This window comes from Tursiops truncatus, chromosome 5 (genome assembly GCF_011762595.2).
Source record: "Tursiops truncatus isolate mTurTru1 chromosome 5, mTurTru1.mat.Y, whole genome shotgun sequence".
NCBI lineage: Eukaryota > Metazoa > Chordata > Mammalia > Artiodactyla > Delphinidae > Tursiops > Tursiops truncatus.
The window spans coordinates 48,939,952-48,967,220 of NC_047038.1; the positions used below are offsets into that span (position 1 = coordinate 48,939,952).

General features: G+C 39.0%; 1 protein-coding gene across 4 annotated transcripts in view; it reads right to left on the reverse strand.

Moving 5' to 3' along the window:
* Positions 1–27,269, reverse strand: part of ADGRA3 (adhesion G protein-coupled receptor A3) — a 118,964-nt gene that overhangs the window by 14,009 nt on the left and 77,686 nt on the right. For 3 of the 4 annotated variants that reach the window (XM_073805121.1, XM_033856895.2, XM_073805122.1), the window contains 6 exons: positions 21,799–21,960; positions 19,018–19,221; positions 14,404–14,466; positions 10,241–10,454; positions 9,822–10,030; positions 148–272 (listed from right to left, as the gene is read on the reverse strand). In XM_073805121.1, the coding sequence (XP_073661222.1) occupies positions 148–272; positions 9,822–10,030; positions 10,241–10,454; positions 14,404–14,466; positions 19,018–19,221; positions 21,799–21,960 (977 nt within the window). The remainder of the gene's footprint in view (positions 1–147; positions 273–9,821; positions 10,031–10,240; positions 10,455–14,403; positions 14,467–19,017; positions 19,222–21,798; positions 21,961–27,269) is intronic. The other variant, XM_033856896.2, reaches the window with a different exon arrangement.

The following is a 27,269-nucleotide window of genomic DNA, read 5'->3' on the forward strand; positions in this document are numbered from 1 at the left end:
GAATTGCATGAAGTGAAGAAGGCCTGTAGGTATTCTGAAGTAATCGTCCTTACTTTGGAAGGATAGCATGGTATTAAACTCAGTTTTATCCTAATTAAATGTGAAATAAACTCCACAGACCTCTATTCACCAAGTGTTATTTCTTACCTGTGATGGTATATGTAACTGACGATGACCACTAAGAGGCAGAAGAGAAGAATGACAGCCGTGGTATAGACCACAGGGTGCAAGAGATTGGCTGCCTGGGTATAGAGTTCAGATCCCGTCAAATCCTAAGGGGGGGAAATGAAAGCATTATTCTAGGAGCACTTCTCTGGACATCTAGTTACTGAGATTTTCTCAGTGACTAAAACCTACTGATAAACAGAACTCTGGCCCTTACATCTCTTCATTTTATTCAAGGACTATGGTTCACGCTATTTTCCTCACACATTACTTTGCCCTCCTAACTCCCATGTGTTAACTACTCATGCAGTGTGTGTATACACATACACACACTCTCTTGTCTTACCATAGACCATCTGCTTTACAAATCTGAATACTGACTCTCCTATGAGGGTAATGGAGAGAGAACAGCAGTGATTCAGAAGGGCAACCACAGACCTCATCCTTTTTGATGCCCTTTCACCCACTTATCACTCTGTGCATTCACCAGCTGATAAAGCACAAAGCAGCAGCATCTTCAAGTCAATAAAGCCTAAATAGATCTCTCTAACCTCCCACAGTCAAGTTCAACAAATATGAATGAACCAGACATGGTGCAAAGCACAGGGACAGAGTGGTAAACCGTGGTTCTTGCCCTTGAAGAGCTGAAAGTCACAGGGCACTAAGATGCACAATCAGATCACAGTAATGTTTGATGAACAAGAGAGCAGCCCGGTGATGGGAGCAAAGAGGTCAAAGATCAGTTAACAGTAAATAATAATAGCAAATCACTTACATAGCATTTACTATAATCCAGGCACGGTGCCAGCACCTTACACAGAGTAACCCTATGAGCTGGGTATATTGTTAGCCCATTTCATAGCCTGAAAAACTGAGGCACAAAGAGGTTAAGTGCTGGGAAGGAGGATTAGATCCAAAAGAGCTTGGTTACCAAGGTTGTGATCCCAAAACCAAGGCAGACAGTGCCTTCCTAAAATGAAAACAGTGGATAGCTTAATGCTTCCTTCCTTATAAAGGACCAAAGCAGGCTGGGAGGACGCCTGCACCCAGGCCGGACAACCAGGGTTTCAGGGTCAAAGCTGTAGATTTACCAGATCCTAGCACTAAACTCTCTTTCTAAACTGATTCTGAAAGCTGCAAAATGGTCAGCTGGATGTGAGAAGGCGTTCATAATGGGTGCACCTCCAATCCGGAAGTTCTTGAGACAATTCCGGAAACTAGAAAAACTAGATGAAAGACAGGAGGGAATGGGTGACAGACAAGGACACTGAAGACGGGCTCAACGGAGTAGGGAAGGAAGCAGCACATTTTCCCATAGAAGAATCAGAGACTGACTGTATAATTACAGATCCAAAAAGATCCTATTAGAACACCTTAACAAGCCCCTCACCGTAACAAATTACGAACAGAGGCCACGGAGCCTGACAAAAATCAGAGTTAATGGGCAACTGTGAGATACCACACAGAAAACTGCATTCCAGCCCAGGCACTCGACCCCACTGTGATGAGTCTCGAACATACAGTCCTTCTCTTTATTCGATAAATGTTAACTGGGTACCCACCATGGCAAGGCGCTACGCTAAGCACTGGGCATCAGCTAAATGCAGGACCCTCCAGGGCTGACAGTCTATAAACTAAGACTCGAAAAGGAAAATACAAGACAAAAGCCTACCGCCACCATTCTGAACCTGCCCTTGTGAGATGCCCGCGGGATCGGTCTATGGTACACAGCTTCAAGGTACTTGCATTCTGCTAAAAGTCCAGAATATTAGAGGAGAAATTCAAAAACTACTAGGGCAACTGGAACCAGTTAAACGCTAGCTGGAGTGCACACATTTCCCCTCGCTTCTATGAAAAGCTCCTCTTCCCATGTAGACTAAATAATTGAGGATAAACTTTCAGTGTCCAGAATGTGGTCTCTAGACTCTTTCCGTGCGTTGCCTGCTTTCCATTTCCTCCAGGAAATGTTCAAGAATACGTCACCACTTACTAGCTGTATGATTTGGGGCAGTTACTGAGATGGAGATACCACAATTATCTCATCTGGCAGGATCTGAGGAAGGGGCAGAAGGTGTGTACGCGTGTCTTCCACCAGCCTTTGCAGAGAATAACAAGACACAGGCGGCTGGATATTATCTAATAAAACATCAAAGTGCCAGCTCAGTTCTCAAAATATGTCATATACAATATTTACATTTAAAAGAAATTAGGGCTTCCCTGGTGGCGCAGTGGTTGGGAGTCCGCCTGCCGATGCAGGGGACACGGGTTCATGCCCCGGTCCGGGAGGATCCCACATGCCGCGGAGTGGCTGGGCCTGTGAGCCATGGCCGCTGAGCCTGCGCGTCCGCAGCCTGTGCTCCGCGACGGGAGAGGCCACAACAAGTGAGAGGCCCGCGTACCACAAAAAAATAAAAAAGAAATCAGTCGTTTTTCAAAAGCCAAATGTGATATAGTATGAGAAAGAAGCTAGATGTTGACACAGAGGACCCAGACTCTTAAAATTCCAAGGTAGGACTGCAGGAAGGAGCAAGGACTATTGACTGGTCACACAGAGCACTGCTTCTGCAGGGGCATTTTTGTTGTCACAACAAACTGAGCTTCCCAAGTGAAAGAGAACCTCTACTGAGAAAATGACCTTTGGAAAGGTGTGAAGAGCCAGAGAGTAAAACGGTTTAGGCTTTGCGGGCCAAGAGCAAATTGAGGCTATTATGCAGGTACTTGTTAACCACTTAAAATATAAGCATTAAAAAATTAAAAACCACTCCTAGCTTTCCAGCATTTAGAACATCAAGCAAACAAACAAATGGCAGCTGACTGGAACAGGCCTGTGGGTCAAATGTCTGCCAGGGTTTGCAGACCCGCTGCCCAGTATAAAGGAAACAGATCAAGTTAAGAAAAACCTCCTATCTTGATGACAAAAATACAAGAGAATACTATTTAAAATAACTGCGAAGATCGGGATAGGAAAGAAGAGAAGTTAAAGATTAAAACAAAAGAGGTAAAGTAGAAATCCGAATCAAAATGATTTTCAATTACATCGGTCAACAATATAGGCTTTGTGATACTATAACGAAAACATTGGTGAATGGGGTCAAAAGGTACAGATTTCCAGTTATAAAATAAAGTCCTGGCAATACAGCGTGCAGTATGGGGATTATACTTAATAATACTATATTGCATATTTGAAAGCTGCTAAAAGAGTAGATCTTAAAAGTTTTCATCACAAGAGAAAAAAATTGTAACTGTAGGGTGATGGATGCTAACTAGGCTTACTGTGGTGATCATTTTGCAATATACACAAATATCAAATCGTTACACTGTATACCCGAAACTAATACGATGCTGTATGCCAATTATACCTCTACTTTAAAAAATTCAGTATCTACCTGTACAGGGAGAGGAGGTGACATCTCAAATACCCTCAAATCCTATAATTTCACTGCTACCTATGATTCTTGTTTTCACTCTTTCTCTTTTTATAAATGAAATCACTTATATTAAAAGAATTACTAAATACATGGTCCATAAATGGCCACTAGGAGACACCCATGAGAAAAAAAGTAGAAGTGTCATTCAGTTTGCAATATAGTGATATATAAGATAGGAAAAGTCTGTGCCTCTGGTGCTTACTCAACAGTCCATCACTAAATGGTGATCCTAGTCACTCTCTTTTATATGGTGCAAAGTTTAAGAAAATAGGCCAGAAAACGGAAAGTAAAGTTTTCCACCAAAATAAACTGCATCAATTCAGAGAATATTAGAATACCAGAAAGTATGTTAAAAACTGCAAAGATAGTTATTATTAAGGAACTGAATAAATGGAAGAAGAGTTTTTGAAATTCTTTGTTTACTTGACAGAGATTCACACATTTACAAGGGTTTACTTTTAGCCTAAGAATTACTAAATATGAAATTACTGGCAGTTTTAAATAATTCGTTATCATCATATCAATAATAAGAATAATTATAAATCAGTAATTGTTTAAACTCACCAGGATCTGAATAATGGAAGGAAGTCCAAAGAAAAACATCTCAGGGTACCCTCTGTTTGTCAGAATATAAGTATTTTGAAGAGTTTGACAATAAAATAAAATTTTAAAATAGATCTGAAATCAAAAATGTAAAAAAAACCCACAAAAAAACAAAAAAAAACCCCAAGACTATGACGTCTATGTTGCTTTTAATTTTTCCCCTAAGAAACAAAGCATAACTTAAAGATTTTAATCCTCCTACCATACACCATACACAAAAGTCAAGTCCAATTAAATCACAGACCTAAATGTGAAAGGTAAAACACACTTAAAGCTTCTTAAGGCAAACAAAGGAAAATATCTTCATGATTTGGGGGTAAGCAAAGATTTCTTAAATAGGACATAAAAAAGTACTACTAAAAAAATTTAGAAAAATTAGAAACTCTGCTCATAAAAAGACAACATTAAAAGAAAAAGGCATGTGTATAGACTGAATGTGTCCCCCTCACAAAATTCGTATGTTGAAATCTAACCTCCAATGTGACGTTATTTGGAGATGCTGCCTTTGAGAGGCGATTAGGTCATAGGATGGAGCCCTTATGAACAGGATTAGTGTCCTTTTATAAAAGAGATACCAGAGAGTTCCCCTGCCCCTTCCACCATGAGAGGACACAGAGAGAAGACAGCATCTATGATCAGGAAGCCAGCCCTCATTAGATACTGAATCTGCTAGCTTCTTGATCTTGGACTTAATTAAGCCTCCAAAACTGTGAAAAAAAAATTTCCGCTGTTTGTAAACCATCTACTCTGTGGTATTCTGTTCTGGCAGTTGAATTGATTAAAACAGGCATGAACTGAGAGAAGACATTTGCAACACATAAATCCAACAAAGAGCTCCTATTCAGAACTCACGAAGAATTCCTATAAACCAGTAAGAAAACAACAGACAACCAAATTAAAACTGGCAAGACTTGAGCAATAACTTCACAAAAGGGCATACCCAAACTGCCAATATGAAAATGAAGAGGTACTCAACATGATTAGTCACCAAAGAAAGGCAGATTAAAACCACAATGATCAATCACAACACAACCACTAGAAGGCAAAAACTAAAGATTGACAATATCAAGCATTGACAAGGATGTGGAGCAATTAAAACTCATTACTGGTGAGACTGTAAACCAATAAAACCACTTTGGTCAATTGCATGGCATTACCTACCAAAGCGTATGGGTGCCTAGAACCTAGCAATTCCACTCCTGAATGCACACGTCCATCAAAAAACATGTGCATGCATATATACAATGGAATATTACTCAGCCATAAAAAGAAACGAAATTGAACTATTTGTAAACAGGTGGTTGGACCTAGAGTCTGTCATACAGAGTGAAGTAAGTCAGAAAGAGAAAGACAAATACCATATGCTAACACATACATATGGAATTTAAGAAAAAAAAAATGTCATGAAGAACCTAGGGGTAAGACAGGAATAAAGACACAGACCTACTACAGAATGGACTTGAGGATATGGGGAGGGGGAAGGGTAAGCTGTGACAAAGCGAGAGAGTGGCATGGACATATATACCTGCCAAACGTAAGGTAGATAGCTAGTGGGAAGCAGCCGCATAGCACAGGGAGAACAGCTCGGTGCTTTGTGACCGCCTGGAGGGGTGGGATAGGGAGGGTGGGAGGGAGGGAGACGCAAGAGGGAAGAGATATGGGAACATATGTATATGTATAACTGACTCACTTTGTTATAAAGCAGAAACTAACACACCATTGTAAAGCAATTATACCCCAATAAAGATGTTAAAAAATTTAAAAAAAAACAACAAAAAACATGTGCATGAATATTTACAGCAGCTTTTTCTTGATACCAGATCCTTGCAACAACCAAAATACCCATCAACAGTAGAATGCACAAATTTTGATATCTTTGCACAATGGACTACTATGCAGCAAAAAAAAATGAATAACCTGCTGCCACATGAAAAAACGAAGATGAATCTCACAGATGTAATGATGGGAAAGAAACCAGACACAAAGAGTGCATGCTATACATTTCCACTTATATGGAACTGGAAAAACTTATCTACAGTGATAGACATCAGAAGGGTTATCTCTTGAGATGACAGTGGAAATTAACTAGAAAGAAACATACCAGAGCCTGTGAGTGCTCAAGTAAAAGTCTTTATCTTGATGGCAGCTAAATATGTGTTCACAGATAAAAATATCAAGCTATATAGTTAAGATCTGTGCACATTGCTCAATTAGCTCAATTTAACGAAAAAAGGAAAGTGTTGGTCCCCCTTTGATTACCAATTCTACTTCATATAATTTATCCTGCAGATTTTCTAATGTGTAAAATAATTTTGTACATGGAAATTATTGGACACAAATAAAATTGAGGAATATGCAAATAAATTATGGTGAGATCATAAAATAATATTCAGAGGTGAAAAAGAATGAGAAAGTTTTTTAATACTGATATGGAAACTGTCAGAAAGGAAATTTAGTAGTGGGATTAAGAAGACATTTCTGGAGCCTGAATTCCAATTCCAACACTAACTACCTTTGAAAACTTGGTCATGGTCCTTAGCCTCGCTATGCCTTGGTTTCTCCACCTGTAAACTGGGGGTAATAATAGTAGCAGTATACTTCATGATGAGGTCATGACGACCAAATAGGTTAATGCACATAAAGACTTGAGAGCACCTGGTATATAAACGCTTAATGAAAATTAGCCACTGCCATCACCACCCTCATATCATCCTAAAAATACCACCTTCATAAGATATCAGCAGCAGCATAAGATATATTGTTCCATGGACATCATTATCATTGTCATAAGATATACTGCTTCCCGGAAAAAAGCATGGTTTAGAACATTTGTAGCATGCAACCTTCGTGTAAAAATGGAAGAAAATAGGACCATGTATTCATTTTGTTGTAATATACATGAAAATCTCTTCAATAATCTGTAAAAAACTAATCAGGGGTTACCTATTTTGTGGAGAAGAGGTGATAAGACAGAGGGTTGGGAGTTCAACTTTTCACTGTACATCAGTGTTAGAAATAACTGAAACATTTGATCCATGTGAATGTAGTACCTACTTAAGAATTATATAAACAAAAACATTGCCAGCATTCACGTTCAATTATAGAGTAAATGAAACCAAAGTTCACTTTCATTCAGCAAGTTTTATATAAACAAAGTTTAAAAACTAGACGTGTAAAAACAAACGAGTGCGCTCTGGTTTCATGTCTTTCTAGGTGAATACAATAACAAAAGGGGAATCAAGGTATAGTGATTATTTTATCTTCACTACCATTACCAATTAAGTAGTAAGTACTATCATAAATAGTTTGGCCCTACTCATTCAGTTTTTTTGTTCCCTACTGACCCCAGCTCCTAGAAAGTTTCCTGCTCAATTGGCTATTTCCAATCGTATCATTCAAACAAACCCAGTTTCTGCTTAACTTTTTTCCTTGAGAACTTGGGATATAAATGGCTATCGCAGGATGTCTACTGAACCAAACTATGGTATCGCTTCGAGATTTACAAACAAATACATTCTTTTGTATCATTTTTTAAATACAAAATTATTTAAAACCAGAGCAGGAAAAGTTTTATGGGCTAGCTGCCAAAACAGGAATTTAGACGTGCTATATAAAACCCAATATTAAGGCAGTTTTCAAGAAAAATAGCATTTTACCTATTGTTCATAGTGTCAGGCAAAGAAAAACAGATGTTGACGTCTAATTTTTTAAAGCTATTTCTTCTATCTTAGGCATGACTTATTTAAGAGTATGTATGATTTCATTAACTTTGCCTTCATGTTTCATTAGCAACTCCAAAAATCCCACATACTAACTTCATTACAATTTTGTCAACAATTTCAGATACATCTCACCTTGCTGCCTCTAGGTGGCATAGCTATATTTAAGAAAAGCGAAAGGATATTCTTTGAAAATAGAAAAAAATCTTGGTGCTATTTCTTAATTTTAAAGAATTGTGTATCACATTTTTTAAAAGATTAAAAGTATGAAAGATAAAAGAATAGCTTATTCCTTCAAGAAAAGGATTATACTAATTTAAATTGTTGAACAGCTAGGAAGTTCAAAAATAGATGTTTTAAACTGGTATTAAATTAAGTAAAAATAAAAGTTTCACATGGTACAGTGTCATGTCTTTAACAATGAAGTTTATAAAATGCCTTTTGTGTGTGTCTGTGTTTCATTTCTCTTGCCCAACTTTTTCCAGTTAACTACTAAAAAAACTTCAGATGCTGCTGCATCTCTCTTACTTCTCCTTCAGTACTTCTCAGTTTCATGTTACTTTATAATCAAAACCTGAATGAGAAAACACTTTCAAAGTGAAAGAGAAAATGCTTCGTATTTTAATTACTACTTCAAGCTTTCTTTGAAAGGTGACTACAAAACAATAGAATGTGAACTTATAGAAACCAGACTCAGACTTACAGAAATCAAACATCTATTTGTGAAGAGAGTCCTAAACTATCAACACTAACTTTAAGCCCAAAAGGACAGATGACTGATACAAACACAGCTGAGTCTTTGCTAGTGTAGACTTTACCCACTGTCAGCTGGGCTGAGTAACACACACATTAATCCTTCTGCCCTGCCAGATAATCTACTTACTCCTCTGCCTGTTTGGGACACTAGGTAATGTATCCTAAGTTGAGGAGCAAAGAGAAAACTAAGACACAGAATTGAGGAAAACCTACTCTAATTCAAGCTTGCTTCAAGACCATTTCCAGTGGTAGACGCTCTTTTGTCTTTTTAAGAAAATCATACTTCACCTAAAGTAAAATATATCACGTTTCAAGATTATTTGGTGCTTTGATAAAATACTGTCTAGATGAGCTGGAGGCAGAAATCAGAATGCAGGCGTCCTCACTCCCAGGCTAGCCTCAAGCCATTGCTGGGAAATGTCCTTCACAGTCATCAGTAATCCCTTATGCTCTGAATGCATGTATACATACTCCAGGATGTTAGTATCTTATAATAACCACAATATGAAATAAAAACTAGCATGGCTAATTTCATAATTATCAACTCAGGAATCAGATTCACTTAAATGACTCATTAATAAAAAGATCTGTTCCTACACATTAATAACTGGTTATTCTACCAAAGATTAATAGACATGTAAAATGGTAAATAACACAAGACATTAACACTGAAGATATTTGGGTCAATACTGTCACTTGCAGCAACTAAACTGAAATTATCACCATTACTCTAAATTCAAAAGGAGTCTAAAAATTATGATGTGTAGTGGGATAAGGCACTAGATGGCAAAGAAGGAAAACCTCTCACTGTTCACTGTGCATCTTTGGGCAAAACGAGTCACGCTTTCTGGGTTGAGAGTTGGACTGCATACACCCAAGATGTTTCCAAATTTTAAGGTCAAGGTCTAGTTGAATGGATTTGCTTACAAAGTTTACTGAAAATTCCTATGCCAAATTCAATCCCATACATTTCACTTCGTAGTAACTCAATTTCCCTTTAAACTCAGAATTACACCAAAAGTCGCCTCTTACTTAAAGAGAGCAATTATGTCAAAAGTTTTAAAAAAACAGTCTTCATTTGAGCTTAACTACGCATAGGGAAAAATGAGAATACTTAAGTGTTTGTGCATAACGTTAACGACTGCCGTACCATTAAAACCGCATAGTTACTAAGGGAGTAGCACTGAATGGTGGTGATATTTTCATCTGAGCAGAGTATACGGCACCCATCTGACGTCCAGCCTCCTTGTCCGTTCAGCAAATCAAAATCCCACTGGGCGGCCACAGGATCTGCTCCGTTCGCAATTCGACGCAGTGTCACATTAACAGGGATGTGGTGGGTATCGATGTTCACACCATCTGGAGGATATGGGAAATAAAAGTATTTCTGAAACAAACTTCATAAACAATTAAATGTCAACTTATCCACGAATGGGAACTCTGCAAATACCTTTTCTTCACTAGTGACTCATTAAAATGAGAAGGAACAAAAATAAGCATCTTTAGGGACAGGGCATGATAAAGTCGTATTGTCCAGTGACTACAGGATGACATATGCCACAGACAAACCTATTTTGGTGAGAATCACTGGGGTAACCACTGTACGCCGTTTTCCATCATCGGCCAAATTCGTCGAATTCCCGGTGGCTGGAAAAAGCTTTCCATTGCGGAATGCGATGAGTTGAAGCTTATAGAGAGAGTCATCACTTGGTCTGACTTCTCTTTTTTGCTTTGGTGAGAAAAGGGAAGGAGGAAGCTGAATAGAAGCCTCTACAATAGTATTCTGAAAATATATTAAAAAAAAAAAAAAAAACAGAAACAAAGAAGAGTTGTCATATTAGTAGGTAAAAACCAGGAGTATTTTAGATAGTTATGAATGTTGTCTAGTTATATGCTGAATATAGTTTTTAAAGGTAGGTATGTGAAATTTAATAGTTAGAACAATTTATCCGTTAAGTAAACATCATATAATAGCATAGAACAAAATAAGTAGAAAATGAAGAGAAAAGCAAACTCTATTTCAGAGCGCTAAAGTAGTGAACAAGGGATTATTTAAAGCTATAAAGTGAATTTTCCCGATAATGTACATTGCTGAAGTAGATAGCATTAAACAGAACAGGGATCCCAGTGACCACTCTTCACATGAATTTTACAATGACAAAATATGGTAAATGAGCACAAAGGGAGCATATCACAAATGTGAGTATAATTAATTTGGGCTTCTGAAACTTTAAGGTGATTTATGATGGATTCCAACTGTCAAACGACAGAAGAAAGAAATTATACACAAACATAATAGAAGTTTAGATTCAGCAAACTTATTTTAGCAGAAGACTAAGAAACACATCACATTTAGGAAAACACAGTAACAAAGAGGAACAAGTGAAAATTCTAGCTGGGCACTGAGTGTTCTTCAGATTTCTTTATTAGGGATTTTAAAATTATAAATTATTCAGCATTTCATAAAAAATGAATCTGTACACCAGGGAGGCAAATAATTATCTAAAAACGTCCTTATTTTAAAGACATCACAAAGCCGCTTTCTTGGCACTCACTTCTCTCTCCAATCCAACATACACGATGCCAACAGAATTTCCTCTTCAACAAATCTGTTGTTATTTCAGTTCAAATAACACCTTGGTTCCCAAATGTTTAGAAACTATGGCCAAAAAATCCTAAGTATGCCATATAATTTGGCTAATTTCCTTGTCCCAAATTCATCCCCTAACTCTCCCTACACCACAAGACTGGGCCACACTGAGTTTATCACTTTTTGAAATCTCCTTCTTTTTAAATGCCACTGTGCACGTGTCAGCATCTCCGGCTGAAATGCTCCATGGTTCTTTTATTTGGTAAGCTCACACAGGTCAGATTTGATTTTCAGTAAGTTAATTCTGCTGGCAATGCAAAGGACAGAGGATCGGGACGAGAAAGGCTGGCAGCCAAGAGAAGGACGCTGCAAAGTTCTATAAATAGGGCTTTTGGTTGGGGGGGATGATCAATTACACGACTCGTCCAGATACTGCTTTTACAGGTAGGTGCTCCCTCCTCTAGACTCATGCAGCATTCTGTACACAGCTCCATGATAACTAATACTTAAAAGTAGCACTGTGGATCTCACTGTCTGCTCCTCTTAACTAGAGTAAGAGAATTTTTGAATGCAGATAATCTCATTTATTTTTGGATAGCCTATGTTAATAATAGTTCCTGGCATAGTATTTGATAAAATAGCCCATTGTTTATGAAATTAATGAAAAGTCTGTGTGGCATTTTTTTAAAAGGTTCTACTGAAGCAAATGATTGACTTCAGATTTAGTTTTTAACTGCCGTGCTTAGAACAATGTTGTAACACAGCAAATAACCATAAATATCTGTTGGAAAAAAGTATTTCAGAAGTTTGAATATTGACAGTTGAATATTACTTTTAAGTTGAGGATGCCAAGAAAATATTCAGTAGAAATATTTCACCTAAGAAAACATATGAAAAGGTTTCTACTATTCTTACAAATATAACTTGACAGGAAAACAAAGTTTATTATAAATTCATTCACTAATATAGTATATTTCTATCAAGTATATAAATTTCTCCTAAGTATATAAGGATGCATGTAAAAAAGGAAAAACATCAGTAGACTGATTTAATTAGAAGGTCAAAATCCTGAGGAACAGACATTTATTAAGATAAATGTCTGTTTATATTTATCAAACATACCAGACATTTATTAAGCTTAAGTACTTTAAAATTCATAAAATAATTCTGTTGTGAACACAAAATAACTTGAAAACAAAGTGTAGCTCTCTGGAAAAGTTTTATAATAAATCAAATTAATTTAAAAAAAGAGGTCATACTTTACTTTCTAAAAGAGCGGAAAAAGGAAATGACAACTATACTTTCTAGAAGTATAAGCTTTTTTCTACACAAATTTAAACTTGTAAAACCATCCCGACAACAACAAATGAAAAACCTCAGGTGTACTGAGATTCCTGAGAGATGAGAGCTAAAAATTCAAGGCTGTTAGACACTTAGATTTCTAAAACATCTTTCAAAGTCCAATAAAGGATATTACTAAATAATAATTATAGGTCCCCTGGGGTGGCCTGGAAAAGCAAACTTCACCTATATCAATAATATTTAATTTTTATAGTAAAAAAGTAACACCTGCATATTTAATCTCCTTAAAAGAAGTACTGATCATTTATTCCAGAAAGGTTGTAAATGTAATGAAAAAAATCACTAAGGAACACATCTGTCACATTTACTGTGACTATACTTTTTGCCAGTTAGCCTTAAGACAAGAACACAAAGGTAATAATTTCATTTAACCATATATTCATTTTTGAACATATGGATTACAGCAATGGAAATAGATATAAAACATACAAATTATAGCTAATAAATCAGAAAAATCTCTCCTAAAAACCTCTGGGGAACCCTCGTACACTGTTGGTGGGAATGTAAGTTGGTGCAGCCACTACGGAAAACAGTATGGAGGTTTCTTAAAAAACTAAACATAGAGCTGCCAAATGATCCAGCAACCCCACTCCTGGGCATATATCTGACAAAACTGTAATTCAAAAAGACAACCTGCACCCCTATGTTCATATTCATAGCAGCACTATTCACAAGAGCCAAGATATGGAAACAACCTAAATGTTCTTCGACCGATGAATGAATAAAGATGTGGTACATATATACGATGGAATACTACTCAGTCATAAAAAAGAATGCAGCAGTATGGATGGAACTAGAGATTATCACACAAGAAGGAAGTCAGAAAGAGAAAGACAAATACCATATGATATCACTTATATGTGGAATCTAAAATATGACACAAATGAACTTATCTATGAAACAGAAACATAGAGAACATACTTGTGGTTGCCAAGGAGGAGGGGGAGTGGGGAGGGATGGACTGGGAGTTTGGGGTTAGCAGAAGCAAACCGTCATATATAGAATAGATAAACAACAAGGTCCTACTGTAAAGCACAAGGAACTACATTCAATAACCTGTAATAAACCATAATGGAAAAGAATATAAAAAAGAATGTATATACAGGTATAACTGAATCATTTTGCTGTACAGCAAAAATTAACATAACATTGTAAATCAACTATATTTCAATTAAAAAAAAAAACTTTCGGAAAGACATGTTTTTGGTGTCTAACATCTATTATTGAAGACCATATGCCACCCATAGGGAGAGGAACATGGGATCTGAAAGAAGAAACCAGAATTTGGATCCCAGCTTCACCATGTGTAGCTGCTTAACACTGCACAATTTTGTCTACCCTGTGAGTTGCATCTGTCACGTGCAGCTAATGATCTTCCTAACAAATGATTATGAGGACCAAAGGAGATCATGACCATGACAAGCACAAAAGGCTATGGAACTGGGGGTAGTATTTTTATTATTATTTCAGGCATACCTCGTTTTATTGCACTTCACAGATAACTGCATTTTGGGGGGCAGGAGGTGGGTTTTTTGTTTTTGTTTTTTTAACAAACTGAAGGTTTGTGGCAACCCTGTGTTGTCAGACAGTTAGCATTTTTTAGCAATAAAGTATTTTTTAATTTAAGGTTTGTACACTGTATTTTAGGCATAATGCAACTGCACACTTAATAGACTACAGTATAGTATAAACATAACTTTTACATGCACTGGGAAACCACAAACTTGTATGACTCGCTTTATTACAATATTTGCTTTACTACAGTTATCTGGAACCGAACCTGCAATATCTCCGAGGTCTGCCTGTACTGCCACAGCGTGGCAGGTCGTTCGTTATCTGGAGGCTGGGGAGAGAGAAAAATGCCTTAAAGTAATTGACTTACCAACAATCATCTAAAACCTCATCCTGTTTTGACTTTTACAACTCAGCTTTAGTTTTAACTTCAATACTAAAAAATTGACAAACTATACACACATGAAATAATGTTATCATAGAGCTCTAATCATGAATTTATTTGCTGAATTCATGCATATTTTCTTATTTAGAATGACACTAAGAAGAAAATGATAAGTATCATAACAGATGTTAACTCAAATATTTTCACTAGATTTTAACATCATTCCTTATGAAATAATCTGCACTTCTGACACTACATAATTAATAAATCAAAATTTTCTGAAATCCTAATTTTGTTTAAGTCTCTAGAATTCTAACAATAAAATTAGAATGGGTCAAAGAGCCAGCTGATTAAAAACAGTAATTTGTTCATGTCTCCTTGACTATCGACTCACTAGATTTTAAACAGATAGATGTTATGATACATCCTAATTATTTTCTTGTGTATAATTAGTTATTAACTTCATTCCACCTTTTGATTATCTCACTGCTGAAGATTAACAGGGATTATGTTTGCCTTTAGAATTTTTTTTTTAACTGACTTTCTTTGCGAATTAAGTTTGGCTGTTAATTTTTGTTCAACGGCATTTATTGGATGTTTCATTCCTCCATGCATGGCACTGTGCAGAATCTAGAGATATACAATGAAATAAGCCATGGTCCTTGCCCTCAAATATTAAAAATCTAGCAAGGAAAAGACAACAACAATAATAAAACCATAAGAGCTAACATTTATTAAGTGCTAACCCTGTGCCAGGCGCTGCTATAAATGTCTACATATTTGCCTCATTAAACCCTCTCAATAAACCTTTGAGTTTAGTACCACTTCATGATCCCTATGGAACAGAAAGGAACTGACATTCAGAGAGGTTAAAATACTTGCCCAAGTTTGCATAGCTTTTAAGTGGGGGAGCCGAACAGGAACACATTTAGGTAACCATACCCTCTGGCCTCTCACTATAACTCAACTCACCAGCATACCAGCTTCTCATTATTCTAGACAGTGAACAAAGCACTACAGGGCTAACAGGCAATGATGAATTCTGTCTGAGGAAGAGAAGGAAGCTGCCAACCGAATGGAGTCTTAGAAGACAGTAGCAGGGATCTTCCCAAGCAGGGGGGACACTGAGGGCATGAAAAAGGGCACATATGAAGGCAGGAACTGTGACGATGTATACGACTGGCTTGGAAATGAAAAGGACTTCAGGTGGGCTTAAAGCCCTAGATGGGATGAGAGAAATATGGGATGCATAAAGAAAACGTGATTTCTAAATTCCAGTCAAGAAAAATTTTAAAGAACCAATTCTTTCTGGCTACATTAACAGCTGAATTCAAAACACCAACAGCTACTAAAAGCTCTTAGCAGTTAATCGAAAATAGGTAATATTTTGGATGCTAACAAATCTGAATTATGGTAGCAACAGTGGAAGGAAGCATTTGGTTAGGAAAAAAATTAGATTAGGTGCTGTAAGGGTCAGATGACAGGTAATTCAATCTCCAACTGGCTGAATGACTGAGACCAGGCACTGGATTTCATCAATGAATCAAGCACTAGCTCTGACCTCGAGTAACCCTCAGTCCGACGCAGGAGTTGTAAGAAACCCATTTGGCTCCTGTGTGTAACATGCAATGCCAGAGATGAGCAGAGTGTTATGGGCAAAGCGAGGAAGAGAGATTAAGATGAGGATGGAAGAGATGAGGACAGACCAAATGGTATTAGGTAAGATTCTTGAAGTTGACATTTCTTCTGTGTGTTATCATAAAACCAAGGAGCTGGGGAGGGGAGGGGAGAAGCAGGGTTTCTAGTAGAAGACTGAGCATGAGCCTGGCCTAAGAATGGCCAGTACTTGGAAGAGACAACAAGGGAAGTTTTCTGCTATTAGACAAGGGCAGATAAATGAGGAAGTTAACTGACAGCCAGCCTCCAGAGGGACATCAAGCCTCCAAGGGACACCATTTATCGTGGGATCTGCAAGGTCCAATTCCACGTCGGGTCGATGCAGGGATAATGTTCACAATATAAACAATCTGAGCAGCTTCCTCAGAGGGGAAGTCTCGTACAGGACCTCTGCTCTGTAGGTACCAGCCCTTCAGTTGCTAAAGGGTGGACAGACGGGGTCGTGTTCCTGAAAGAAGGACCAGGATGCCAGCTGAGGAGACTCAGGGGACTGGGGCAGCAGCTACTCGCTAAAGGGTAAGGAAGTACGTCAATATTTTACTAACTGGTATGGTTGGATTGGTACGTGTTGGCTGAAGACTGCCTTAGGCAGACCAATCTGTATGAAAAGGATGAATTTTTAAGAAGAGCCTGGAGACACAGAGACTAAATAGGAGCTCACGATGGCGTGGGCAATGCAAAACGGAAGTCCAATCTGGGCTGTGAAGGTAATACAGACAGGACAATAGAGATTCAAGAAATATGTAGAAGGCAACTCAAGCTAGGCTCCTACTGCTAAGGACTGTCTTTTTATGGGTTTAACTTCTTACGCTAGCATGTTCTCCCATCCAAGGGTAATGCAATTATGAGATGTTCAAGGTGTCTAGTTAGTATATTCAAGGCATTAAAAAAAAAAAAAACAGGCAAAAAGAGTAAAAATTGCCATAGTGTACAGTCTACAATGTAAAAGTTTCCTGTTAAAATGCTAAGGCATTTGGTACTCTCAACATTAAAATTTTTAACGAATTTTGTGTCATGAAGGATATGTTCTGTTTTCACTAGGTTTAAGCATGTCCATCTATAAAGCATGAATAATAATGTGATGTGTCCCTGGTTTCTGGCCACCAAGATGATCTTAAAATGATAGAACAGTAAGAAATTAACAAATTTGAGAGTATTCATTTAAAGCTTTCTACTTCAGCAGGTAGAAACTCTCCTTACCCAAAGGGATAGGTTGTAAACTTGATGAAATGTTGGGTTTCATCATTTTTAATTTCTCTCAGACGATCATCTTAGATAGAAGGGTTCATCAATTTTAAATATTCCTAAAAGACATACACTTCTCATGGGCTTGTGTGTGATGCTGTTTTGATGCCTTTCGTGGTATGTTTTTACCAATAAAAAATACTCTAAGGAAAGGAGCAGGCATTAAGGAGTAGCATCGCTCGGTGCGTCAAATACTCTCATACAGCCAAGAGCAACAAATCTTGCCAATTTTCGTCTGAATATATGGTGTCAAGTAAATATGTTATCATTAGACATTCTGACATAGTTGAGATTGTCTTGGGCAGTGGGGGAAGTTGGACTATTATTAAATTAGGCAAACTGGCTCTCCTTATGGAGGTCACCAGGGTCAAATATGACAAAATATATTAATTCTTCATTCATTCATTCATTCAATATTTGAGCCTCCACAGTGTACCAAGATACCTAACACCTATTTCATTGATTATTCTGCAGGCATAAAATGACTGGAATACTGTTTGCGACATAATTCAGGAACAAATCAGAAACACAGAAAGCACTGTGTAATTATAAACTACCAAAAACATAGTTCCACGTGGCCACACAAAGCTCAACAAAAAATCGTGACTCCAGGGTGTTGAAATTGTACTTTCACCGTTTGCTTCAATGCAGTTTAATGAAACACGCCTGAACCGCAAATTTTAAAAATCAATAAAAATGCTTTTAATTTTGCGTACTGCAATGAAACACACAATTTGTGAACACATGTCACACGCTTGCACTTCTGTGCTAAAAATCTTGATCTACAGCTTGCCTGATTAAATGGCCTGGATTTTCCCATTAGGCCCAGGAGGCACAGAGCCAAGGGCACACAATACTATTAGGAGGTCTACGAAAACGTTTTTCTTTAAAATCAGAAGCATAAAAATGAACGTTAAAGTCAAAGAAAATGTCTTAATATGTAATATTAATATATTCATCTTTTTACCACTGCAGTTGTAAAATATAATTTTGACATATTTGTGTGGAGAAAGGAGTCCAGAGGGCAAAAATGTCTAGGCCCATGAAAATCAGGATGTGTCCCTTCTTGGTCTAAGTTTCTTTCAAAACAACAGCAAAGGCAATACCAATATCCCCTCCCTCCAAATAACTTTTAGTATGGTTATCTTTGCAAAGCAAAACATTCTGAGTACAGTCATCCTCCACATCCACAGAGGACTGACTCCAGGACCCCCTTGGATACCAAAACCTACGGATGCTCAAGTCTCTCACGTTAACATGCCATAACAGCTGCATATAACTAAGCACACCTTCCAGTATACTTACTTTAAATCATCTCTAGATTACTTATAATACCTAATGCAGATGCGATGTAAATAACTGAAAATACAATGTAAATCCTATGTAAATAGTTGCCAGCATGCAGCAAATTTAAGTTTTGCTGTTTGGAACTTTCTGGGATTTTTTTTTTTTTTTGACTGAATATTTTCAATCTGCAGTTGGTCGAATCCGCAGATGCAGAACCTACCTATACGGAGGGTCGACTGTATTCTAATCTAACTGTAGAGCCTTAAATGATGACAGAATATAACGTACCTTCAGAGCCAGACTTGAAAACGTATTTGAAACGTTGCACTTAAAGCTCAGCTGTTTATCCAGGTTTCCATCCGGATCCCGCCTCCCATAGTCAGAAAAGCCTGTCCGGTCAGTAGCTGCCACTTTCTGGAACACGGTACATGTCATCCCAGTGAAGCCAGCAGCCTTGATGACATAAGCCTCCAGAGCAATATTGGGTGAATACTTCAAAAGTCAATCAAACAGGAGTTATAAAAGATTTATAAGATGGGAAAAAAGCACTTTCAAAGAGTTTCAAACACAAAACACTATACATAAGCTAGAAGAGAAAGCTCACATTCTTACTAAACAAAGACACTGTAGATAACTGGCAGAATGAAAAAAGATGCTGGAAACAAAAGGATGTCCTAAAATAGAAAGATACCCATGCAGAGGAAAAGAGCAAGTCCCAAAGTATGGAAGATCAGATACAAATGAGAGGTCAGTTTACAATAATTTGAAGAGTACACTGCAGGAAACTATGAGCTGAAGATGGAAGTGTCTTACTAAAAGAAAAAAAAAAAACCCCACCAAGCTAGAAAAATCAGTAGACACCCTTAATGATCATAATACACTTAAAAGTCGCTTCATTCAACACTTCATGCCATCTTCACTTTTTTCTTTCATGGGGACAACAACTCTCAGCATTAAGTTTCACCAATAAAATCTTTATACAGAGTCGCTCCAAAGCTGTTTCGTCAGAAAAGGAAGGGAGGTGCTAGGCCAGACAGAAATGAACAGATTTTAAAAGCAAATTAGGCCAGAAAATCACCTAAAAAAGATGGCACGGGCCCCAACAATTTTAAGGAATGCAAGAGTGAGACTGAACTCGAGGGTCCACCAAAATGTACGGCCTGCCGAGACAAACAGCCACCAAGCCCATGTCCGGAGGACCGCTGCCACCCCTCCCTCTGTGAGAACCACGACAGAGAGGGCATGAGAAGTGACAGGCTGACGGTCTCTTTCACATCCATCAAGATGACAGCATGTGCTGTAAATATCAGGGACAAGATGACATCTCCCTCCTTCAAGGATGATTCATTCTATGCCTACTATAGAGGGAAGGCATCATTCTAAGTACCATATGTGGACGAAGTCCTCTTTTAAAAAATTTTTTTAAACATAGGACTTCCATGCGAGGCATCTAAAATCTATTGGGAAAATTAAAATTTTAAAATATAAGAAGGCAGAATTTTCCAAGTACCATATGCACAGTAGAAAATAACTGGTGGCTTCCTAAATTTTTAAGACTAAGGAATCTTTGCATTAGCTTTTGTCCCACAGATGACACATTGCAAAAAATCTTACTAAATTCAATTATATTTAGCAAATTATATTCGAAATTTTTTTGTCAATCAAAGACATATATAATCATGATAAACATGTGAAACCTCAGTTGAAAGAAAGAAAACTGCCATTTTGAGATGGCCTTGAAGCCATATCGTAAGTAGATATATAGTTTCTCAGAAACCTTTTTATACTTTGAAATGCTGTGCAAATACCCACTATACTGCCCCCTATTATATCCTTGGGTTCTCAGAAGAACGAAGGAAGTTCTCTGTGCTGAGTAATAAGCAAGGCTGAAGCACAGGATTGAAAATGGATCTAACTGACCTGGAGGACCAAGTGTGGCCCTAAAACTGGGAAGCTCATTTCAAGTAAGATCATATGCCTGAGAGGGCAACTACCCTGAACTATGTTGTCAAGATAGGAGCCATGGGCTTCCCTGGTGGCGTAGTGGTTGAGAGTCCGCCTGCCGATGCAGGGGACACGGGTTCGTGCCCCGGTCCGGGAGGATCCCACATGCCGCAGAGCGGCTGGACCCGTGAGCCATGGCCACTGAGCGCCTGCGGGTCCGGAGCCTGTGCTCCGCGACGGGAGAGGCCACGGCAGTGAGAGGCCCGCGTACCGCAAAAAAAAAAAAAAAAAAAAGATAGGAGTCATGCTAAGCCTCCATTTTGTTTATTATTCAGGAAAGTAGTCCTAAACTTAACTGAGCAAAAGGACCAATAAAACCCAGTCTCATCAAAAAGGTTCCACTGATCAATGGAAAGACAGCAATCGTGAATTGTGTAAAATCATAGGAGGAGGTATAGACCATTCGATGAATCCATTAAAATAGTTAGAAAATGAAAATCATGGGCCAGATCAGAATATGACTGCTAAAAGAATAAAGCATTATTTATTATATTTACGTTTGTCATATTTACCACACTTTAGAACAAAAAAAGGAAGCAGTACACCAAGAAATTTAGGACAAATAAAACAATACTATTTAATGGAGTGACTATTACATATAAATAACTCATTATCCCAAGAGTGAAATTGACTGAAAAATGCCCATATGTTCAGAAGGGTTGGGGATTGGAATCCTTGTTCCCTTTTGAAATTGAAACCTGGGCAAGAAATCAAGCACTGTTTCAAAACATCCTTCAGGGACGGGAACAGAATACCAGCTAGGGTGGACAGTGGGTATGTGACAGGAGGGCAATTCTATAGTGCTGTTATTTGTGTTGTAGCAAGTTTCGGAGGATGAGACAGTGCTAACCGTTCAAATTACAAATTAAGATAGCACTTTCCAGTTACCAAGGACACAGACTATTCAGAGGCAAAATTCTCTCTTAAAATGTCTAAGAACAGGAAATTCTGTAATAATCAGCAATAACAAAATACCCCATAATGGGGAACAGACTGATCTCTTTTGAGCTAGAGCTGCTTTACATGTACCTTTTCCTTAGAATTCTAGGCTAACGTTGCACTTACTGTTGAATAAACATGAGCTCCGTTTGCTAGCCGGTACGTGGCGATGCGCTGCAGACACTGAACGATCCTACTGCAGGCTTTAGCTTCCCTCTGCGCCAGCCCCAGGACACGATCGTCAGCCAACATGATGTTACTTGCAATGTCAACCATCACATCACCGAGCTAGCAGGCGTGCAGGAGAGAAAAGGAAGCTCTTTAAAGCCAACGCAGGCGGCTTAACATCATCAAAATCCTAATGAGACACCAAGATGGGCCTTCAGTCTACATTTTCACGTGAAAACCCAACAGGCATTTGACTTGCTTCTCATTAAAACATCTCCAGATGGGAAGAGCACAGTCAGTTATAACCATTTGGTAATATTTAGCTCAAAACAGTACACGTAAGCAACCATCAAATCATTGGTGAAAAGACTGACATGCAGTACTCAAACCGATGAAGGACAGGGGCGAGGGGGAGAAAGGCGATTAAATTAATCAAGGGGAGGGAAAAGACATCACATGATTCTCAGAATAAAAAGATCTCGACTCTGTCTGGAAAAATACTTATCTTCCTTTTGTGTGTTACTTAACATTTTTATTAAGAAATATTTGCCACACATTGTCAATCAACTATACTTCAACTTGAAAAAAATTTTTTAATTAAAAAAAAGAAAGAAACTTACACTGGCTCCCTCTTTAGTATCCTGTCATGTTCAAAACTCTAGGTATGTCCAACTACTGCAAGTTCCCCATATGCGCTGGGCCATCACACGTGTCTATGCACATGTGGTTCCCTCTACCTCGCATGAGCTGCTTCTTGCTTTCCTCCCAACTCAAGGGATGGTTTAAGACCCAGTGCCATGAAATAAATGGATCCTAAGAAGTGTCCACTTTTCCACCGCTTGTTTCGTTTCATTTACTCAGTTCTTTTCATTAGTTCAGTTCATAATTTACAGACGTAAACATCTGTCGGGCAATGCCAGTGGAATGTCAATTGGCCGTTGTTGATGGTGACTTGTGCGTCCCATATCAGAGAAGTGCACTGAACAGTCCAGGCTAAGGAGGCAGCCTGTTGTCAAAGGGGTTTGCTACTGAGCAAAATATTCACAAGAGGGAGAGCCATGGCAGAAAGAACACAAGCATTCCAGAGGCAGCACCGGAGGATTTACAAACTGGCAGGTCCTCTAGCCAAGAAAGAAGCATCAAAAGCCCCAAAGCCAAGCCAGAAAGCCAAGGCCGTTTCAGCAGACCTTTAGATCATCCCAGAAGATCCCAGCTGAGCTTGTCAACCCTGTTCTGCCTCCAATACTCTTCCCAGAGTGTATAACTATGACAGCTGAGAGGGGTTTGGAAAAAGGTCAGTCCTTTCCACCCATGGTTCACTTCAGGAACAAGACAAGCCTGCAGAAATCCACCAGATCCCACCCCCGGAGCCTTGGAGTGAAGCAACTGCAGTAAGAACAGGGGAAAGAACAGAACCGCAGATCCTGACCGCGAGCAGGGCAGGCACCTCCCATACCTTCCTTTATTTGTGAAATAAGGATAATAACCATCCTGTCTTTTCTGCATGTTGTAAAGATTAAGTTCCACTAATAACTATAAGACTCCTGGGCTTCCCCAGTGGCGCAGTGGTTGAGAGTCCGCCTGCAGATGCAGGGGACACGGGTTCGTGCCCGGGTCCGGGAAGATCCCACATGCTGCGGAGCGGCTGGGTCCATGAGCCATGGCCACTGAGCCTGCGCGTCCGGAGCCTGTGCTCCGCAATGGCAGAGGCCATAACAGTGAGAGGCCCGCGTACCGCAAAAAAAAAGACTCCTGAAGCCATGCCTGGCACATGGCAGGTACTCAAAACATAGCTCTTCTTGTTATTTTTATTGTTTTTTATTTTCATTTCAATCCCAAAGTAAGTCTATTTGAGGATGACAGGCTCTAGAAGTGTTAAGAGGGGTACATTTTTAAGGTCTATATGTTCATACATATAAAGAGGAACAATACATCCAGCAAAACTGCCACTTCCTCCTCTGGAAAGCCCCACCGCCTCATCCAATTAAAATATAGTTAACTGACTTCATACTGACCTTACCATCGTGTGTCACAATTCTGTCCTTATGTTAATTCCAATGTAAACATCTTGGGGGCAGGGACAGCACAACATCCTATTTATATCCACACCCTTACTCATTAGTGCAATAACTCTTCGTATAAAAGCCAATAGCTGTACAATATCCATTCACTCCCTGACTAAATATTTATTGAGGACCAAGGTGAACTAGACACTGTCCCAAGCAATGGAGATTCAGCAGTTAAAGAAACATAAAAGATCTGTTTTGGAGTTTATACCTAGTAAAGAAAATATATAACAAGTAAATACATTTTTAAAAAGTGACTAGGTTGTGATACCTGCAATAAAGGAAATAAGCAGAGTAGTATATGATAGACAGTAACGGAATATAATTCAAAAACCCTATTCCGATAGACTCACATGTTCTCAAGAGGCGTTTCACCCAAACCCAAGACATTAACAAGATCAAACTCTGTAGAATCCTGAGTCTGTTCACTTGACACAATTTTTGAAAACATCAACACCTCGGAACATATTCCCAAAAACAACAGGTATGAGGGTAAATTTCATTTTAACAGAAGCCCTTATTTCTGGAGTTATGAAGACGGGTAGTGACTCCTGAATATGTCAATCAGCCATTTATACAGCAACTGAAATAATAACTGCCACCTCTTGATGGGAATTCAGAGTAGCTGGACTAATTTGGTTATGTTTTTATCTCTTATTCTTAACTTTTATTTCAAATTTGTACGTGAAAATAAATAAGAAAGAGATGATGTGGTAAAATATACCTACTGCAGTGGTCCCCAACCTTCTTGGCACCAGGGACTGGTTTCCTGGAAGACAATTTTTCCACGGACGGGGTTGCAGGGGGGACGGTTCAGGCGGTCATGCGAGCCATGGGGAGCGATGGGGAGGGATGCGCGATGGGGAGGGATGCGGAGGGATAGGGAGGGATGGGGAGGGATGCAGAGGGGTGGGGAGGGATGGGGAGTGACGGGGAGGGATGGGGAGTGACGGGGAGGACGGGGAGCAACGCGGAGGGACAGGGAGCGACGGGGAGGGACGCGGAGGGACGGGAGGGACGGGGAGGGATGGGGAGGGACGGGGAGGGACGGGGAGGGACGAGGAGGGATGGGAGTGACGGGGAAGGATGGGGAGGGAGGGGAGGGACGGGGAGTGACGGGGAGTGACGGGGAGTGACGGGGAGCGACGGGGAGCGACGGGGAGGGACGGGGAGGGACGCGGAGGGACGGGGAGGGACGGGGGAGTGATGGGGAGGGATGGGGGAGCGACGGGGAGCGACGGGGTGGGACGGGGAGGGACGGGGGGGGGATGCGGAGGGATGGGGAGCGACGGGGAGCCGCAAATGAAGCTTTGCTCACCTCCTGCTGTGCAGCCCGGTTCCTAACAGGTCTCAGACCGGTACCGGTAAGCTGCCCAGGGATTGGGGACCCCTGCTCTATAGCTATAAGAAAAGAAATGACCACTGGCTGCAAAAACTTAGAAGATAAAATACAGGAAAATACCAATTCTCCTCTGAGGCACTACTCAAATATTTCTGTAGTGTTTAAAAAAATAAGCACAAGTACAAGTAGTTTCATAATTTCTTTAAAAGTTTTACATGTATGGACTTTATGAAAATCCAACATGAGACCTGACTGATACATCATCTCTTCTGAAAAACTATGTTTTGATCAAAGAACTACAGCTATGGGTCACTAGATAATGCCGGTAAAGGAATTTAACATGTGTTAATAATTGTAAAGAAGAGAAATATCTCTAAGAATGTACAGAGCTAATATGAGTGGTTGCCTTAGCTGAGAACAAGCTATTTTTCTCATTATTTCATTACAAATGGCTAAGAACTAAGGAAAGGGATTTGTTGCCAATATATTCCCTAGGGCAGGTAATCACGAAATGCTACACGCTTCTGTAGCTTGGTTACGGAAGTAGTTCTGAATCCTTCACAGTGGCAAAAAAGGACACAGAAAGGGTAACAGTGCATGAAGAATTACACTGGATTTAAAAAGTATTCCTGAAATCTGACACACAGATATAGTTTAATAACTGCAACCAGCGTTAGTAAGCACTGTCTTCTCTCTCTGACCGCATTCCCTGAAGGCCACGCCAGCCGCAAAAGGGTCAGAAGAAATCATGCACCTGCTCTTCCACCTGTCACACTAAACAGTGGGGATCAAATGAAAACACTCTGAACACACTTTATCCAAGATAAAAGGATAAAGAAATGAAAATGCCGCATTAATAACAATGAAATTGTTAAATGTCATCTGCTGTAAGAGACAGAATATTTCATCTTCTCTTCTGTATTCATGTTCAGAACCCTGGGCAAAATTAGTTCAAAAATCGTCCGTAAATTCCATGAATTTCTGATGTTAGTTCATGAAACACACAAGATAATACATAGACTAAACTTGATGATATTTAATTTTAATGTAATAGAAGCGTAAAATAACACTGCAGCTAGAATATTTATGTGCCTTGGAGTTAAGTACCCCTGGGTTAAAATTTCAACTGTCCTGTACATGATAAATGCCCATAGCAGATTATTTAGCATCTCCAAGACTCAGTTTGCCCATCTGTAAAATGAGACCAAGAACCCTATAAGAAGTGCCCAGAATGTCTCATTTCATAGTAAATTAAGGACAAAAAAAAAAAAAAAAAAACCAGAAGGCAAATATCTTCATTAAGTAATTCATGCAGTTTGAGAAAAGTCAAGAGATCCAGGCCCCTCCCCACATTTATGTTTTCAAGCACGAATCAGCAGGGGTACCCTCAGCAATTCTAAGAACCAGAGGAGCAAAAATTACAGACACATGTATCAGCAGGGCAGTACGCTGGGCAGTTGTTTGGGGACAGCCATGATGGAGATGGGAAGTGCAGAACTGACATGTAGTCCAAACCTGACTAAATAATAACAAGAGCAGTTGATATCATTATTTAAGTTCAAGCAGTCTTCATGGTTTTCTCCTAATTACAATCTATTATATTGAGATCATAGCTATCTCAAGGTATGTTATGTTGCCTTGATTACTTTTAATGAAGGAATTGCTCTGTTGTGAGAGTGAAGTTTTAAGAGTGTTATTTATGTCACTGTTAACTGGCTTCAGCATCCTGGGGGGCCTGGGGACCCCACTGAACGTGTCTCAGCTTGTTTAGTTAAGTAGTCAATATTCAGTGAGAGGTCTAATTGTGATGACCATGAGGACTGTGGCAAAGGTGAAAGCTCTGACGTCACTGTGGTACAGAAGTAAAGAGGATGATGATGGGGAAATGGGTCGGAAGGGAAGAGGGGAAAAAGCCTGAAAATAATGTCACATGGAATAAATGTTGCATTTATTCTCCATTTCTTTACAGAAAGGATTTGAGGCAGCCTAACACAATTAAAAAGATTATTTATCTTTTAATT